Here is an 18404-nt window from a genome sequence, read left to right on the forward strand (position 1 = left end):
GCCAGTACAAATTATTTGTTTGCAGGTTGTGCGGATCATATTTTTGACCAAAACAAAATTGAAATCTGCGGTTTGGCGGGTTTGACCGGCAACCCATCCCTAAAAGAGCGTATACCGGATCTGCCAAATTAAATGGGAGGGTGCCAGTACAAATTATTTGTTTGCAGATTGTGCGGGTCATATTTTTTGACCAAAACAAAATTGAAATATGCGGGTTAGCGGGTTCGACCGGCAATCCAGCCCTAACAGAGCATATACCAGATCATTTTTTAAATTTATATTATTTAAATTAATATTTACACACAAATATGATTACAAATAAAAAAATAAAAATTTAATCATAAAAAACACAAATATGAAAATTAAATTAAAACAAAAAATATACCCGCCTTTTAAAGGACGGGTCAGAATCTAGTTCAAAGTTAAAATCTCTCAAATAAAAAACTTCTCTCGTTCTTTCTTTGACTATTTCTTGTTTTTTTTTTTTTACCTTTTAATGGATAAAAACTTAATGAGAGATTCAAGAGAGATCTCCAATACAAATGCTCTTATTTTTAATAAATAATAAATGGATGATACAAGATGGGAGATAAATCAGAACTGGATTCGAATCAAAGAGGGGTAACGCTAGAGAGATGGATATAGAAAGAAAAGGACTTTGAGGAGGTTAGACTATTCTTATCAAACTTCACTTAAAAGGGTAATCGACGTAACAACATTTTATTGTTCTTTTAATTTATTTTTCAGACCGCAAAGCACACTGTTCCTTTTATCTGCCAAACAACTTGGGATCTATTCGATTTGTTGTTCATTTAAATGTCACTCAAATAACTTTCACTGGTTTCTCCAAGTTTTCAACTACAGCGATTTGTTACGCATTAGTAACAATAAATAATGTGTTGCTATGTTTTAACTGAAATTAACGCTATCTTGTTTTATATAAATAGTGTATTATATAAATTTATCTTTAATGGAATCATCCCAAGATTAATGTCTACAGAGATGAAACAACTTTTACAAATGTCAATGTCTACTGTTTGATATTTGTTTTATATTAAAAACTATATGAGCACCGTTGGATTTTATAATTATCTGAAAGCGACGTTAACTGTAAATCGAAAGATCATCAGTGATCACATACAATATGTCAAAATCAAATGATCTTTATTAATTTTATTTATTTTTAAAAATATTACTTTCGGAAACATTGGATTATATGGTGAGAGAGTCGATTTAAGATAGAATTGAGACTTACCTTTTTGGCTCCATATCTGAACGATCTTCTCTTCTATCTCTCTTCTCTCTATCTTAAAAATCTCTCTCTCTCTCGTATTTCTTGAAGACATCCTTCTCTGTATTTGTTTTCTTCACAATTTTGTTTTCTAAAAAAACCCTAATAAAATTAATAATTTATAACTTCTTGTTCCACTTTATGAGAATCAGCTGATCTGGTGGTATTAGAGAACCCCCTCGAAATCAGAACTTCTTTTTGCTTTTTGATGCTTCCCCATAGATTTTCCTAGGGAGTAGCCAAAGAAATCACCTAAAACTTCTATTATTTTTCTTTTTCTTTCAGGTAACTACAAATCAAAACCCTCTTGATACCATGTCCCCTGTTTTTGATTATGTTTGATCTGACATCATTTAAGTTCTACAACAGACTGACGAAGGATCAGTCACCAACCTGAGACTCTGGTTTGTTTTCATATATTTCAGGTACAATTCTTCATTATTGTTTGTTCAGTATGTTTGTCTTCTTAGTTGTTTTTTTTAATCTTCAAGCCTCTCACTCATTTTCTTAGCTCAATGGCCCTCAGTCATTAAATTATATAGTCTACGAAAAAGCTGGAAATCTTGTTACTACAAAGTTTAAAATGTGAGTTACTACCTGTAGTAATTAACAGATAGTTACTATATCCACTAATTATGATATTTTGATTTTTTATCTTGATTTTTTAAGTTTTAATAATTAATCCTTAAAACATGCTCAATCCCCAATTGTGGTTCTTCTCTTCTAGTTGACAAAAAAAAAAGGTTCTTCTCTTCTTCTTTTTCAGTAAAAGTTCAAAGCTTTTTCTATAGTATTTTTCACATAATAAGAAGAGAGTGAAAGATAAATCATCTGCTTTACTTTGAAACCAAATGATTAAACTAATCATCTAGCAGATGAAAATAACCTTTCTACACTGTAATGAGTACCTTTAAGCTCAGTTATTGAGTTTGTGTATGTTTATAACACAAGCAAGCTTTATATGTCCATCTATAAAAAACATTTGTTCATTTTTGCCCAAAAAAAAACATTTGTTCATTAACTTCGTTTTCTTTAGTCTAGTACCCAGCTAAAGAAATTCACTACGAATTTTATTTTATCAGTTACATAAATTAGTAAGAATCCCATGAACCCAATATTTTGACAACATATTTATTATGATTGATTAACTTTTTAATAATCATATCATACATACATGTATGTGTATGTATGGAATATAATAACACTAAATCACAATCGGAAAACCATATATATAAAATATTGATCATCCACAATTCCACAGATCTAATATATTTTCCTAGTGAACTGTTTTTCTCTAAACGTTATAATATGTTTTTGGTAATCATATATGTTTGTTTGTTGATTATTTATTTATTTGTTTGTGTAGGTGAATTCCAGTGCATCGACCATGATAACTACCTGACCTGCAGAATTGTCAGTTTTACCCTTACATATCACCCAAAATGTCGAGAAGACCAGACCACCGACGTGGCATACTCGCCACCGTGGCCGTAACAATTCTCCTCTCAGTTTTCCCGCCAGTCACCGAATCGACCGTTGAGAAGCAAGCTCTGTTTCGCTTCAAAAACCACCTCAACGACCCTCACGACGTTCTACGATCTTGGACACCCTCCGATTCTCCCTGCTCGTTTCACGGCGTCACGTGCCATCCGCTCTCCGGCGAAGTCACGGGTATCTCTCTAGAGAACGCGAGTCTCTCCGGCTCCATCTCTCCAGCGATCTCATCTCTCACAAAACTCACTACTTTGTCCCTCCCCTGTAACCTCATCTCGGGCCCAATCCCGCCGGAGATACTCAGCTGCACAAACCTCAAAGTCCTCAACCTCACATCCAATAAACTCTCCGGTGCGATCCCTGACTTCTCCCCTCTGAAAAACCTAGAGATCCTCGACGTCTCCGTGAACTTATTAACAGGAGAGTTTCAGAGCTGGGTGGGGAACCTGACTCGGTTAATTTCACTCGGTCTCGGAAGCAACAACTACGAAGAAGGAGAGATTCCCAAGAGTATCGGCGGTTTAAAGAAACTCACTTGGCTCTACTTAGCTAAATCCAACTTGACCGGACACATTCCAGACTCCATCTTTGATCTGAACGCTCTCGACACTTTTGACATCTCCACGAACGCAATCTCGGGAGATTTTCCAGCCTCGATCACGAGGCTGGAAAATCTCACCAAGATCGAGCTATACGAGAACAGATTAACAGGTGAAATCCCTCCAGGGATCAGAAACCTGACTCGTTTACGAGAGCTTGATGTGTCTTTGAACCAGCTGAGTGGCGCGTTACCTCAAGAACTCGGAGATCTAAAAGAGCTCAGAGTCTTCCACTGCCGTCAAAACAACGTCTCCGGCCAGTTCCCTTCCGGTTTCGGAGAAATGCGCTTCCTCACTTCCTTGTCAATCTACAGAAACAACTTCTCCGGTGAATTCCCCGCGAACATCGGCCGGTTCTCGCCCTTGAACACAGTTGATATATCCGAAAACCGGTTTACAGGTCCATTCCCTCGTTTCTTATGCCAAAACAATAAACTAGAGTTCTTACTCGCTCTACAGAATCAATTCTCCGGCGAGATTCCGACATCATACGGAGGCTGCAAGTCCCTCTCGAGGCTCAGGATTAACCAGAATCTTCTTACTGGTCATGTCCCTGAAGGTTTCTGGGCTCTCCCCCTTGCTAAGATGTTCGATCTCAGCGATAACCGTCTCACCGGAGAGATCTCTTCTCAATTAGGACACTCAACTGAACTTAGCCAGCTGATTTTGCACAACAACAGATTTTCCGGTAAGATCCCTCGCGAGGTTAGGAAACTGATCAACATAGAGAAGATTTATCTGAGCAACAACAGTCTTTCCGGCGAGATTCCTACAGAACTTGGAGACTTAAAACAGTTGTCTTCTCTGCATCTTGAAAACAATTCACTGACGGGATATATCCCTGTGGGATTGACAAAATGTGTCAGACTTGTCGATCTGAATCTTGCCAAGAACTCTTTGACCGGAGAGATACCTAACAGTTTATATCAGATGGCTTCTTTGAACTCTTTGGACCTCTCAGGCAACGGGTTAACTGGAGAGATCCCTGCGACTCTAGTGAAGTTGAAGCTGAGTTTCATAGACTTGTCTGAGAATCAACTCTCGGGAAGAATACCACCGGATCTTTTAGCTGTGGGAGGTTCAACCGCGTTCTCACGCAACGATAAGCTCTGCGTGGATAGCCAAAACGTCAAAAAAAGTGAAGAATCTTCTCTGAGCTTATGCAGTGGGGAAAAACGCGTGCACAAGAAGCGTTCACTCGACGGAACGCTCTTGTTCTTGGCTCTTGCAGTTGCCATGGTAGTGCTAGTGACTGGTCTATTCGCGCTGCGTTACAGAGTCGTGAAGATACGCGAGTTCGACAGAGAAAATGGGGGAATCAACAAGGCGGATGCCAAGTGGAGAATGGCGTCGTTCCATCAAATGGAGCTAGACGCTGAGGAGATTTGTAAATTGGATGAAGATCAAGTGATTGGAGCTGGAAGTGCGGGAAAAGTGTATCGAGTTGATTTGAAAAAAGGCGGCGGTGGCACAGTAGCGGTTAAGTGGTTGAGGAGAGGAGGAGAAGAAGATGGTAATGGAGCAGAGGTTTCTTTTGCGGAAATGGAGATTCTTGGAAAGATCAGACACAGAAACGTGCTGAAGCTCTATGCTTGTCTTGTCGGAAGAGGTTCTCGCTATCTGGTGTTTGAGTTCATGGAGAATGGGAACTTGTATCAGGCTCTTCACCAGAATGATAAAAATAGATTACCAGAACTGGATTGGCACAAGAGGTACTCTTTGTTCTCTAATCTCTACTATCTAGTCTAAGTATTGATTCAAGAACTGATTATTTCGACCACTTTATGTCGAAAACAGGTATAAAATTGCGGTTGGAGCTGCTAAAGGAATTGCGTATTTGCATCATGATTGTTTCCCTCCGATCATTCATAGAGATATAAAGTCGAGCAACATTTTGCTTGACGGGGATTATGAGTCGAAAATCGCGGATTTTGGAGTTGCAAAAGTTGCAGATAAGGGATATGAATGGAGCTGTGTTGCTGGGACTCATGGCTATATGGCTCCCGGTGAGTGTTTATTTCAGTTTTTTAACTGTTTTTTTTTACATTAAACTGATTTGTTTTGTGATGAGACTGCAGAGCTGGCTTACTCCTTCAAAGCCACGGAGAAGAGTGATGTGTACAGCTTCGGTGTTGTTCTTCTAGAGCTAGCAACCGGTCTTCGGCCGGTGGAAGAAGAGTTTGGAGAGGGCAAAGACATTGTTGACTATGTCTTATTCAAAATTCAACAAGATAGGAGGAACCTTATAAATGTCTTGGACAGGCATGTTCTGTCGTGTTACGTAGAAGAAAGCATGATTAAGATTCTGAAAATGGGTCTTCTCTGCACTACAAAGCTCCCTAGTCTCAGACCAAACATGAGAGAGGTCGTGAGGAAGCTTGAAGACGCTGATCAATAGAGACTAGTCACAAAAGCTTCTCTGTAACTCGAGTAAAATAAAATACAATACAAAAAGTATGGCGTAAACATGGTTTGGTTCTTGTCAAAGCTATCTCATCAGTTAACAAGTTCGATTCCGGTGAGAGGAAGTCCTTCATGAAATTGTAAGGCAACATCTCCGACCACCTGTTGTATTATAACATTTGAGTTTAGGAATAAATGATGAAAATGTAATAAAGTATCTTTTTCTTTAGAAAGTTTATACCTTGGCCATGGACCTATATGAATACTCAGTAACTCCAGCGACATGTGGGGTCATGATTACGTTTTTAAACTTCAAGATCGGATCGTTTGGATCAAACGGCTCAGACCACGCCACGTCAGTCCCTAGGCCTCCAAGATGACCGGACTCCAGACTTTGGTAAGCTGATTCGTAGTTTACCAGACCGCCTCTAGCAATATTTACAAGAAGAGCACCCTGAAACAAACCAGAGATATATCATCACAAATCCGAATCAAACTCTGTATTAATAATCTCTGAATAATCTTAACCTTTTTCATTGAAGATATGAACTTGTTGTCCACGATTTCAGCCTGAGATCACAATGTTTAAACTATCAGTTACACAGACCAATGTACTATATATAATGAAGAAGAAGTTGATGTTACCGTTTCTTTGCTCAGCCTCAAGCACACAACGACTATATCTGCTTTGCTAGCGAATGTGTAAATGTCTTTATGGCTACCTTTCTCATCAACTAGATTCGCTGAAGATTATAAAGTTAACAAGTTACTAGATGTTAATGCAAAAAGAGGAAAATAAAGAGAGACCATACAGTCTGAGTCCATGATGGAAGCAGGCCAGCTTCTTTTGGTAGCTATCACTCTAGACCCAAACGGCTTCAACCGTTTAGCCAGCTCTATTCCAATGTTACCATATCCCAAGATAAACACCTACACAATAGATAGAAAACACAAACTTTCAAAAGAGATACAAACCAAAGATATAGAAAAGCAGATGTATAATCACACTGAGACTCACAGTTTTCCCGAGAAGCGTTCCACCGGTTGGCTGTCCAAGTAGTCTACTTTGCACAGCCATCTGCATTTCGTTCTGCAATAAAATTAAAATGGATAAAGCAACCTTTACTTGGGGACAGTGAGAGCTATACTAATACAGCCACATGGAAAAAATGAAAAAAATAATTAAAGCAACCTGTTTCTTAAGGAGGCCAAGCATTAGATAAATAGCCATTTCAGAACAAGATATTGCGTTTCCGTTACCCTCACTGGGGATTCTAGCGACCTTGATCCCATGTTTAGTAGCAGCATCAATATCAACACCTTTTACATATAAATTACATGAACAAAAATGTAAGTGAACCGCCGCTTTCTTTAATTGAGGTGCAGTGATGCATCTTTGGATGAATATAAAAATAAATCAAATACCGTCGAGACCAACACCGAATTGCATAAGAAGCTTCATGTTGCTGGCACGAGAGATAACATATGAATCCATTTGCATCAACATAGTCACACATATATGATAGTTCTTTATAACCTCAGGAACATCACGGAGATGTGCAACATCTGCCTATATGAACAAAAAAAACAGTAACATCATCTCAAACGCAACAGGAACTACTAATCTAAAGTTGAGAACTTTAGTAATTGGTAGAAGAATTAAATAGTAACCTGGATAAAAGGGTAAGGCTGCAAGTAATCTCTAGTGAAATTGTAGGAATCGGGAAAGTGAGGGCCGCAAAACAGAACACGAGTTACTTTCTTGTTTTCTTTCTCAACCATTCTCTTGGGTTTAACTAGTTCACTTTGGCTAACCAACAACGATAGAAGAAGAAGAAAAATGTGCAGTTTTGAGTGATCAGCAAGAAGATACAGATCTAGCAATCACGCGCAAGAGACTGAGAAGTTCATGGAACAGAGGATGAGTTGTGATATATCACCTGGAGATTGAGCGAGCCTGAGGAGAGTAGAGGAGGAGCGTAGCGAGGGTAGAGTTTTTGTTTCGAAACGCAGTCTTGGTGGCGATGCTATACATCGTCTTCGTCGCCACTCCCATCACATTCTTCCGTTTTACTTGAATCCAATTTTACAGAATTTCATATGTTTCTCGTGTAAATAGTTATTGCCGTTTAGCCCCAACTTTTCATTTCCTTTCTGTTAAACCCTCTATTTCAGCTTTTTCAAAACCAAAAAAAAAAAGGTTTACATTTTTGTCAAAAAGGATTTCTATTCTAATATTTGGTAAACGAAATAGATCTTTTAAGTTAGAAACAAACTTATTCTTAGGACACTCCAGCCCTGGTTTTAAACCCTCAAAATTTAAAATCCTCTCTTTATTCGTCTATAACCCCCATATTTTCAGGGCCAATCTCCATACTGGAGTACTATGTTTTGACTTTGATTGGAGATTACATTTTTTTGTCAGTTCACCTCTTTTTGTAACCCTTAATTGGAAATTTCTATTTTCTACTTATTTGTTCGAAAATATCATTTATGTATTTAGAGTTATTCTGTTTAAAAATATAAAATACATTAGAAATAATTTAAATGCATATTAAAAATTATTATTTCTAGTTTCCAGGGCATCATTAAAAAAAAAATTATTAAACTTTTAATTAAATTTTAATATTTTTTTTTTTGCCAATTTAGAATTTTATGTATGTAATTCTTACACAATTAGGAGCCGAAAACCAAGTTATGTTTGTAGTGTAGCGATAGTGTTGTAATCTTTACCATAACATATTTAAGAAAACCACTATACCACATACTGACTGTGTTTTATGCTATTTGACCTACATGATCAGTTTTTGGCTTATAGACAGACCTACATGAGAAGTCCCATTCCAACCAACCAAAACATTAGACCACAATCATACTAATTGTGTTTTTGTATTCTAATCGCTGACGAACTGTTTTACCTTTTTAAATATTAGACACCCCAGAAAGAAAACAAAGAACAAATAGAGACTTCGTTCCATTATTAAAACTGAAAATGCAGAATGCGAGAGTAAAAATTAAATATGTACAAGTTAAAGACTTTCTCAAATAAACAACTATTACACAACTTGGTCTACACAGGGCTAGCATCGCCGGAGCGAAGGTGATCCGACGAACGTTCACCGATGTTGTTGTTTATTGAACGTTCGATGTTGTTCTTTCCAAGAAACAACCGATCAAACGGTGATTTCATCGCTAGAAGTAAACCCTTGGGTGTACCAGCACGCACCTGATCACCACTGCCACATGGAGACGTATTGATTGAACATGTCCGGTACGGAGGTGTTATGGAGAATGGTCTACGGTCTAACTGGCCATCTTGGTCATCAAACCGTTCATAGTAGAAATAGTTTCGATCAGTCTCTAGTCCACCGGTTCTGTACCCTCTCGCTGAACTCATCACCTGAGGTAACGCTACGTGGCTTTTTGAAAGGTTTGGGTTCACGAGATTACTGTGAATGTTTTGCGGTAACCTAAGCGTGAACCGGTCAAGATTCTCTGCATGTTGACCGGTCGAGTCAGAATTGGTGAAAAGTCCGGCTAAATTCCATCCGGTAGACAGAGACCTACGCATACTCTGGTTACCGGTCAACGCCACCGAGTCGATTAGTCTCGCATCCGGAGAACTCAAAACCATCGTGCGGTTACCGGTTGAATCAGAACCGGGAGCATTATCGGCTAAACCGGGTATCTGGACAGAAATAACAGATTCACCCGGTACAGGGACGAGATCAGCGCGGCAGAGAGGACATGTGGCGTGAGACCGTAGCCAAGCGTCTACACAACCAGGATGGAACACGTGGCAACATTTAGGAATCAAACGCAGCGTTTCATCGTCTTCGAACTCGTTTAAGCAAACAGGACACTCAAGGGCTTCTTTGCCAATCTTGAGCGTCTTAACCGTTGAGTATCGGAACGTCGGAAATGTCTCAACGACCGACGCGTCGAGTCCACGAGCTCGTGGACGGCTCAGGGAAAGCCAGTTGCCGCCGACATCGAGGGGGTGTTGGTTGTTGCTGCCCATGCATCGTTCAAGAAACCTACGGATATAGATGGAGAAAAACCCGAGAGCGAAGAAGACGCTGACCAGGACGATCATGAGTATTGCCATGGTTGGGTCGAACCGAGAGCTTTCTCCATACATATCTGAACCGTTGTTAGTTTCAGCTGAAACTTGGCATGAGAAGAGCACGAGAAAGAGAAGTAGCCGTACACTTGAACCATGATGATGACCAATGATTGAACGGCTGAGGATGATTTTACTTAGGGTGTTCATGAGGACCGGTTTGGCTCTCTGGTCCATGCAACGCGCCTATGTTTTTATTCTGGAAGGACAAAGAAATACTAATCGGTGTGATAATCAAAGGAAATTATATGATAAGATCATAAAAAATAAAGGAGAGGGAAAAAAGAAGAAGAGAAACTGCGATTTGGGGTTGCTCAATGGTTACAAAGGGCATTTGTGGTTGGTAGGTTGACTTTGAAGGTTTAACAATTGCTCTATTTAGAAGATGTTGCATCATAACTAATTAATATGTTAGATATAACATTTTCGTATAAAGTATATGATATGATTGTGATTTTTCCATCAATAAGTTGGGATGTATTTATCAATGGAGCAACATTTGTTAATGTTCTGGTTGTGTAAAGGTCCGGTTTGTAATTGTGCAATTCTATTTTCCAAAGCATTTCAGGCTTATCTATACTATTAAAGTAGAATCCCTAATAGGATTATGCCCTTAATTTTCTATCATATTTACAAGACAATGCCATTCTTTATTTTAGAAATTTTTAATTAATTAAAATCAACCAGAAATATAAACCAATCGATAGAAAGTATTTAGTGCGATCACATTACATCATTTATTACTATTTCTTTTTTTATAGAAAAGACCCAATCGAAAAATTATCATCCATAACTTACGAACAATAAACCCTATATTACAATTACTTCTGTTGGAAGCAAGTACAAACCCAAACCATTAAATTTTAACAATAATTTTAAATTAATTTATACAAATGGTAAACCAAAAAAATAACGAAAGCTCAAAGAACTTAACTTAGGGTTATACAAATGCTATCTTCATGCAAAACAAATCTTGCCTACAGAAAGTTTGTATACCAAATATATCACATTATTTATAGCCAAATTTTTTTTTCAATTTATGAAGTTTACAGAATGTATTTTCTTTACATTTTATTAAACTTTTAGGAAAGCTGAACATGAATATCGTCTTACTTCCCATTACATTTCCAGTATATTCCTAAATTCACCCCTTTTTTATTAACATTCACAATTTGATATCACATTTTTAACAATTTGTTTTTGTGTTAACTCATGATATTCAAACTTGGACAGCAATGAATATCATTTAATACTAATACAAACAAACTAAATGATTGGCTAGATAATTAGAAAAACATTATATATGGCATCTCGATTATTCTTGAAGCTTTTAGTTAATTTTAGAATTATTAATTTGCAACAATTATTATCATTTAACGTAATTTTGGAAAATAGGAATATATTTAAAACGAGTTTCGAAATTATCGTCACCGAATTTGTTTCATCACTAAAGTATGATTCACAACATTAACTATTCCCTCCGTTTGAAAAATATGCATATTCTAGAGAAAAATATTGTTTGTAAAGGATATATTTTTATATTTTCAATGCAATTTTTATGAATAATAATGAAAAATCGTAAAGTTCAAAATATTAGTTATATTTTGTAATTACTGATTTAAAAATATAGAAACTACGCATTTATAACTAAGTTTTAATGGTTTATTGTAAAGAGTGAAAATTCTGAAACATGTATTATTTGAAACGGACATAGTACATTTTAATTTTTAAAATCCTTCAAGATACTAATCAGAATATGCTCCAAGGTATTCCCTAAAAATACGAACAACCTAAAACTGTAAATAAAATAACCTTAGCAAATATATAATCATAACATGATTAAATTATTGATTAGAAATTTAAAATTTTTAAATTTTTTTAAGAAACTAATTAGTAATTTTTAAACACAATTAAATAATAATAATAATAAATAAATAATAATAATATAATAATAATAATAATAATAATAAAAATAATAATATTAATAAAGAAGACAATATTATTGAGAATGTCTATAAAAATATAGAATTTATGAAAATATTAAATTAGGCTAACATTTAATAAATTAAATTAAAATTTTTACAGAAACAATTCCGCGCTTTGAAAGCGCGGGTCAAAATCTAGTCCCATTTTAAAGCTAATGTTTTTTTTTGTTTCGCATTTTAAAATTTAACACGAACCATCTGAGTGATAAACTTTTTTTTTAACTACTTTAATGTCAGTAGTCCGTCCACATCAAATTTCAAATAATAATAATTTTCTTACAAAGATTTTGTTGTATAGAAACAATGTTAACCTCTAAAAACCAGTGGTCGTGTGAGATGGTGGTTCTTTGGTTAAATATGATTTTTGAACTTGAGTTTTGCGCATATGCATTTTGCATCATGGGTTTATAACGCAATCGCGCACGAACAAAGTTGCACGTTGACTAACAAAATAAACTATGTGATCACTAATTTGGCTTTGCATCGTTCTCCATCCCATGTCGTCGTCACGTCATTATCCAATTAGAGGTTATGTTCTTATACAATTAACTCTATTGGTAGGGGTGTCAAATGAGTTAATCCGTTCAATACAGCTCAGCTCATAGTAATCTCATGTCTTTCATGAATTAATTCAGCTCAACTTATTTATTATATAAGTTTCATATATAAATTTGAATTCATATTCATCTAAATCGTAAGTTAAATGAGGTAATTCACGATCAAATATAAAAAAAATAAAAAATTATGAAATAATCAAAAATAAAAATAGTTTTTTATAATATTTAATTTAAATTTTAAATATTAAAATATTAAAATCCAAAATTTTTATATTAAATACTGAATTAAGCCAACATCTAATAATATATTAAATCAAAGCTAAATCAATGATCCAAAAATTTATTCCACATAAGAGTTTTGAGATGATTTATCTACAAACTATCTATTCAAGATATATATTCTGCATGAGAGTCTTAAAAATATTTTGTTTTATATTTTAGTTCTAAAGACATATAATATAAAAATTGGTATCAATATTTTTTATAGTTTTATGTATATTTAAAACTTTTTAGTTTTATATTTTAATTTTAGAAGATAAATATACATAATATAAATCAATTTTTTACATAAGAAACCAGAATTTATCTGTATACTTTATCATAAAGTATAAAACGATCAAACTTATGAGTTAATTCATGTTCATTAAAACCGTTCATATAATTTGTGATCTAGTTTAAATTCGATCATTAAATTTATTTATTAAATGAACTTAAAAAATTAAAAATTATTCTCATAAAAAATTGAGATGAACTAAGTCCGTTTATGAGTGATTCATTTTGAGACTCCTTTGAATCCATGCTCTTGTTGATTATCTTACGAAAATAGAAAGGTTTTTCGAGCCTCGATTTGATCATATCCGTATGGATGGATAATGATTGGAAAAGTATAGTGTTGACGAAAAAAGTATAGTGTTGACGAAAAGGTGAATATATACTTTTAAAATGCTCTATTTGGAATAATTAATTAAACTATATATAATACCGTCCAAGGTCGTTTTCAACTTTTTATAACAAAAATTGTATTACTAATTTTTATATTATCTTCTTGACTAAATTGTTCTGTATAAATCAAGTGATTTCATGAGATTTGTATTTTCTTGTTTAAGTTGTAATATACTATATATATATATATATATATGTGTGTCTTCTAGTCTTCTATATTGACATAGACTCGATTTGTTTAAACCAGGGAGAATGGATGTGAGTGCGGCTACGACACTTTGAGAAAGATGATAGTTCTTGTTATTATATAGCAACTCAAATTGGAGGGTTTCAAGAAGAGCTAATTTTACCATTGAAAAAAAAAAATTAATAAAACTGGTGGAAAGATCAAAAAAAAAAAAGGTTTTCATCCGAGAACTTTTAAAAACCTCTTAAAATCTTCAGAATATATGTTATTTACTCAGTATTTCAACATATTTTAAGAAATTGAAATATAAATTAATAATTATATTAATAATTTTCTTTTAAAAGACTTTTATAGTTTCTAACGAATGGAGCTGTTCTAAGTCTTACTAAGAGGTTTATATCCTCTTATTATTAAAAGAGAAACAAAATATCAGAATAACCTTAAAATAGTATCTTATTTACATGAGTGCCATTACGCTGACGTATCGTATTCACATAGCTTTTCAGACCATTTTTGAAAACACCCATATCCATTTAAGCTATTTACAGAAAATGTCATTGGACTGTCTTAAATATATAATAACATAGTGTTCCTTAAAAACATGTATATAACATAGTTACATACCACTAACGTATACTGGCACACACATATTTCATACATTATTTAACATCTATTTATTTTTAACATACTCTTATTTGTCGGTCTAAAATATGAGATTGCTAACAAAATGTAAGATGTACCGGTATCACCATTTGGTTTTGGAATTTGAAGAATAAGATTTGAATTTAGTTGAAAACAAAAGAAAATGTATATATGTTATGATAGAAAAAAAAATTTCACTATATTCTAATTAATTTGTAAATTTCTAAACCTGCAAATTTATTCCTCCATATTTATATATTGATATATGTGTTTCACATTAATATATTTGATGATTTAAATTTATATTTTCACTTTGATATTGCATAGTCCTGTATTTGAATATTTGTGTGTTACAATAGCAATATTTGGTTTCTAAATAATTTATTTTGTTTTTGTACGTATTCGACATATGATTCAATATTTTTTATTTTTTAACTAAAAGTAATTACAAAGAACCATATTTTTTTGCTTGGTATGTATTTCAAAAAAAAAATGTTCATATTTTTTATTGGTACATATTTTAAAGTGATATATTCAAAATAATACGGGATTATGGCAAGAAATCCGTAATCATGGATTTCATCTTTTTGACCTTCCGAATATAAAGGAAAGTTGAATATCCTCTTGGTCTCTACACTAATTTAGTTCTAAATTTATTTCTTAATTTTTAAAAATAAGACAAGTAAAGATAGGAGATGCCAGCAGTTATGTGTATATTATACCAATTAGCGTTAAAATTAATATGGTATTAGTATTATACGTGATTAGATTAGTTTTTAAATGAATGTGACATTCCATATCCTTAATTGCATATCAATTGATTGACCTAACATTTGTATTTGTGAAGTTTCAGTTACCTAAATTTTGTCTAACTTTTAAGGCCTTCAATCGGTGACGGTCAATTAGTTTGTTTAGTTGATATATTCCATATGCAATTATCATTTAAGACGTTAAACTTCAGTCCTTATATAAATACAAGACATGGACAACTTCAAAGATTTCATCTTTTCAGAATTTTATTTCTCATTTAATCTTTATTAAAAATTTAAATGATAATTATACATATATTCTAAATATAAGTTCAAATAAATAATAATAAAAATCAAAAAAATATATTTATTATTTATACCTTCTATCAGTTTTTCTTTTCAAACATTTTAAAAAGTTTATTTCAAAATTCAAAATCCCTTTAATATTTTTTAAAGTTAATATTTTAAAATCCAGTTTAATTCCATATTTTATAATTAATATAAAATTATGTCATTGTCTCTTTTTTTCCTTACTGTTACACACTACCACACTATATATATTAAGAAATATTACATATTAAGCTTTAAAAAAAAATTACTCCGCGCAAGGCGCGGATCTCATCCTAGTGCGTGGTATAATGTAGGTCAGGGCATTCGGGGTTTCAATCGAGTTTCGGTTTTATCCAATTGGTTTTGAATTTTCAAGTTTATCAAAATCAGCCTTTCGGATTATTTGGAAGTTCGGTTCGGAACGGTCTCTATTCTATTAGGTTCGGGTTGGGATTACTAAATCTTCAAAGGACCGGTAAAATCCAATGTACTTTCGAGTTCGGATCTCAATCGGTTTTTCGGTTTAAAATACCTTATTTGTATCTACTTTGTAACCGAAACACAAGTAAAATCGGTTTTCCGGATTTAAAATACCTGCTTGAACCTTTTTTGTAACCAAAACATAAGTAAAATCGATTCAAGAATAGTAAAGAAACATCAACCGTGATCATTCAAAATCAAACGAAAAAACGTATTTATTGATTTAAAAAGAAAGAAAACCAAATAAATGAAAACATAAAACGAAAAATCAAGTTCTCATGAATGAGAAACATTGTTTAACGAAAACAAAATCTAAATCTAAATTTCAAGATTCAACAGCCACCTTCAACCATCAACTTTCATGTAATAGAACCACCAATCTTCATATAATACATAAGTATTTTAAATGTTCAATATATCTTAATATATTTCGAATACATATTCGTAGTTGAGATCATGTTTAGTACAAGTTCCTTTTTGGGTTTAAATGTTTCGGATTATATGGATATCTATTTAAATTCAGGTTTGGTCCAAACAATACTCATAACCCGAATTACCATAAAACAAGATTCATTCGATATTTATGTCGGATTCAGATCGATTCGGATTCATTTATATCGGATCGGATTCGGTTCGAATTTCTGGGTTCGCTTTATTTACCCAGTCCTAGTATAATGTGAACGCCAAAATGTTTCGTAAAAATATTTTTGGCTGGTTGATAAAAAAAGATAATTATTAATTTCGTTTACTAATACATGTATTGAATATATAAACTATAGACATGATGATATATTATAAAAATGACAAGGTTTCAACGTAGTTATCCACCACCGCAAACACTATTTAGCAAGATATTAAGAACATAAAAACCTATATAAATAATTTATGATTAATTTCATACAGATAGGAAATATCATCGCGAACTTGGTGGCGTTTGTTCCGATCAAACTAGAGATTATTACTCAAATAACCTTAGAAAGTTACATAATTACGAAAACACCTCTTTTAAATTTAATAATTATTAAATCTGCTCAAACTTTTTTTTTGTCTACAATATTTCATTTAACAGCCCAAAATACATGTTTACAAATGAGACGGGTAACATGTACCCTCTTTTGAGCAGACCTGTTAGATTATACGTGAATAAGTTAGCTTTGTGTAAGATATATGTTATTTTCGTTTTGACTTCAAATCATACCTTTCCAAGGAACTGATTTGGTTCTGGTCCCTGATCCTCTGCATTGTCTATACCATCTTCCTCCTCCTTCTGCTTTCTGTAGAGGTCCACATTCCTCCCACCGAAAGCGACATAAAGCCACAACCAGACACAATCAAGTCTAACTGACATGAACAACTCAACGTCACCGTCTTCTTTGATTTCTATAGGAGGTGTTGTGTAGTCTCCTGGTTCAGTCCTCCAGTTAGGGAACTCATATGTCAACAGAACCCGTTCCGTTGGTAGCAAAAGCAGATCAAGCTTGTATCTTTCTCTCACCGGAGCAAGAAGAGAGCTGTAACTTTCGTTTTATCTAAAAACAACATCGTACTTCACCTTGGCCTGGTCAAAGTTGAATCTCCAGGATCTTTACATTTGTCTTTTCCAGTCTCCAACAACAAGTCTTACGAGATGTCCCATTTTCTATTTTTATCGGAGAAAAAAAATTGTTAGGTTATCAGTAATCAGTGTTTTAGTTTCCAAAGTTACATAACTTCACAAGCGGATCTTCGATACCTTCCCTAGCAAGCGAAAACGATCTATGCAGTTATGCCAAAATCGGCTAAATCTATTATCCCATGTATACAAACTTTATCATATCAAAGTCTATCAACTTTTTTTGTTACAAAAAGGTTGATACATGTTCTAAAATGCGGGTGATGCGGCCGCTTTGCAGCGGTAAAACGCTCTACGTTCCCTGGCCGCTGCGGTTATATGCCAAATCGGCTAATTTTACGGAGCCGCTAAAAAAGGGTGTATTGAACTAATGATTTTAGAATGCTTCGGTGGATTTTACAATTTTTGGGATTTAGAGTGAATTCAGGAGATAACTCTGTACTCTTGTTTGATTTTAAAAGGACCAGTGTTTTGGTAAAATTCCTCATTTAAAGTTTGGAGTGTTTTGGGTGATTTCCTAACACAACTATATTTTTTTTGAGCCAACACAACTATATTTTTCTAATATGAAATTCAGGCGTAGTTGTTGCAGTTATTAATCAATGGAAGCTCTCAGTTTTACATAAGCTTTAAATCCATGACTTCCAGATTTAACACAAAAGGTCAAAACAAACAAAAAGAGAGAAACAAAATTGTCAAATAAAAAAATAGAAACAAACAGATTTCTATAAATTTGTTCATCTGGGAAAATGAAACTGAATGTATCCACAATCGAGTTCACCATTCACATTCTTTACGTGAATAAATCATTGAACCCTATAGAATATCTGCTAAATTATATCATTAATTTAAAGCTACATACAACTCAACTGAAGCTCATAGTTAGACCACGTACAGAAGGATTGAGGGTAAGTATGAGAATTGAGAACAACCCCAAGTGATAATAATATATAAAAGAAGAAAATTTGAATCAGACTTAATCATAATGAGATTTGGAATACTTTTGCAGT

The 18404-nt window shown here is 33.9% G+C and overlaps 3 protein-coding genes across 5 annotated transcripts in view; 1 reads left to right on the forward strand and 2 right to left on the reverse strand.

Annotated features, from left to right (window-relative positions):
* Positions 1–1250: 1250 nt before the first annotated feature.
* Positions 1251–6001, forward strand: LOC108815383 (receptor protein-tyrosine kinase CEPR2). Of its 3 annotated transcripts, none has more exons than XM_056990662.1 (5): positions 1251–1576; positions 1661–1716; positions 2658–5096; positions 5182–5390; positions 5463–6001. In XM_056990662.1, the coding sequence occupies exons 3-5, from the start codon at positions 2734–2736 to the stop codon at positions 5780–5782; spliced, it is 2892 nt and encodes a 963-aa protein (XP_056846642.1). In that variant the 5' UTR covers positions 1251–1576; positions 1661–1716; positions 2658–2733; the 3' UTR covers positions 5783–6001. The 3 variants fall into 3 exon arrangements, with proteins under 3 accessions (XP_056846642.1, XP_056846644.1, XP_056846643.1); XM_056990664.1 differs by having other exon boundaries at positions 1251–1454; positions 1577–1716; XM_056990663.1 differs by having other exon boundaries at positions 1251–1716.
* LOC108817353 (uncharacterized) overlaps positions 5800–18404 on the reverse strand; it is a 36872-nt gene continuing 24267 nt past the window's right edge. Inside the window, exons 2-11 of the mRNA XM_018588006.2 lie at positions 7728–7744; positions 7459–7597; positions 7213–7357; positions 6980–7107; positions 6806–6877; positions 6600–6717; positions 6433–6530; positions 6316–6357; positions 6029–6241; positions 5800–5949 (exon numbers count right to left, since the gene is read on the reverse strand). Of these exons, the coding sequence (XP_018443508.2) occupies positions 5881–5949; positions 6029–6241; positions 6316–6357; positions 6433–6530; positions 6600–6717; positions 6806–6877; positions 6980–7107; positions 7213–7357; positions 7459–7597; positions 7728–7744 (1041 nt within the window). The 3' untranslated portion in view covers positions 5800–5880. The remainder of the gene's footprint in view (positions 5950–6028; positions 6242–6315; positions 6358–6432; positions 6531–6599; positions 6718–6805; positions 6878–6979; positions 7108–7212; positions 7358–7458; positions 7598–7727; positions 7745–18404) is intronic.
* Positions 8696–10332, reverse strand: LOC108816412 (RING-H2 finger protein ATL11-like). The gene has a single exon (XM_018588991.2). It carries the CDS (start codon positions 10085–10087, stop codon positions 8858–8860), a length of 1230 nt encoding a protein of 409 aa, XP_018444493.2. The 5' UTR covers positions 10088–10332; the 3' UTR covers positions 8696–8857.

Source organism: Raphanus sativus, chromosome 7 (assembly GCF_000801105.2).
Source record: "Raphanus sativus cultivar WK10039 chromosome 7, ASM80110v3, whole genome shotgun sequence".
Classification (NCBI taxonomy): Eukaryota; Viridiplantae; Streptophyta; class Magnoliopsida; order Brassicales; family Brassicaceae; genus Raphanus; species Raphanus sativus.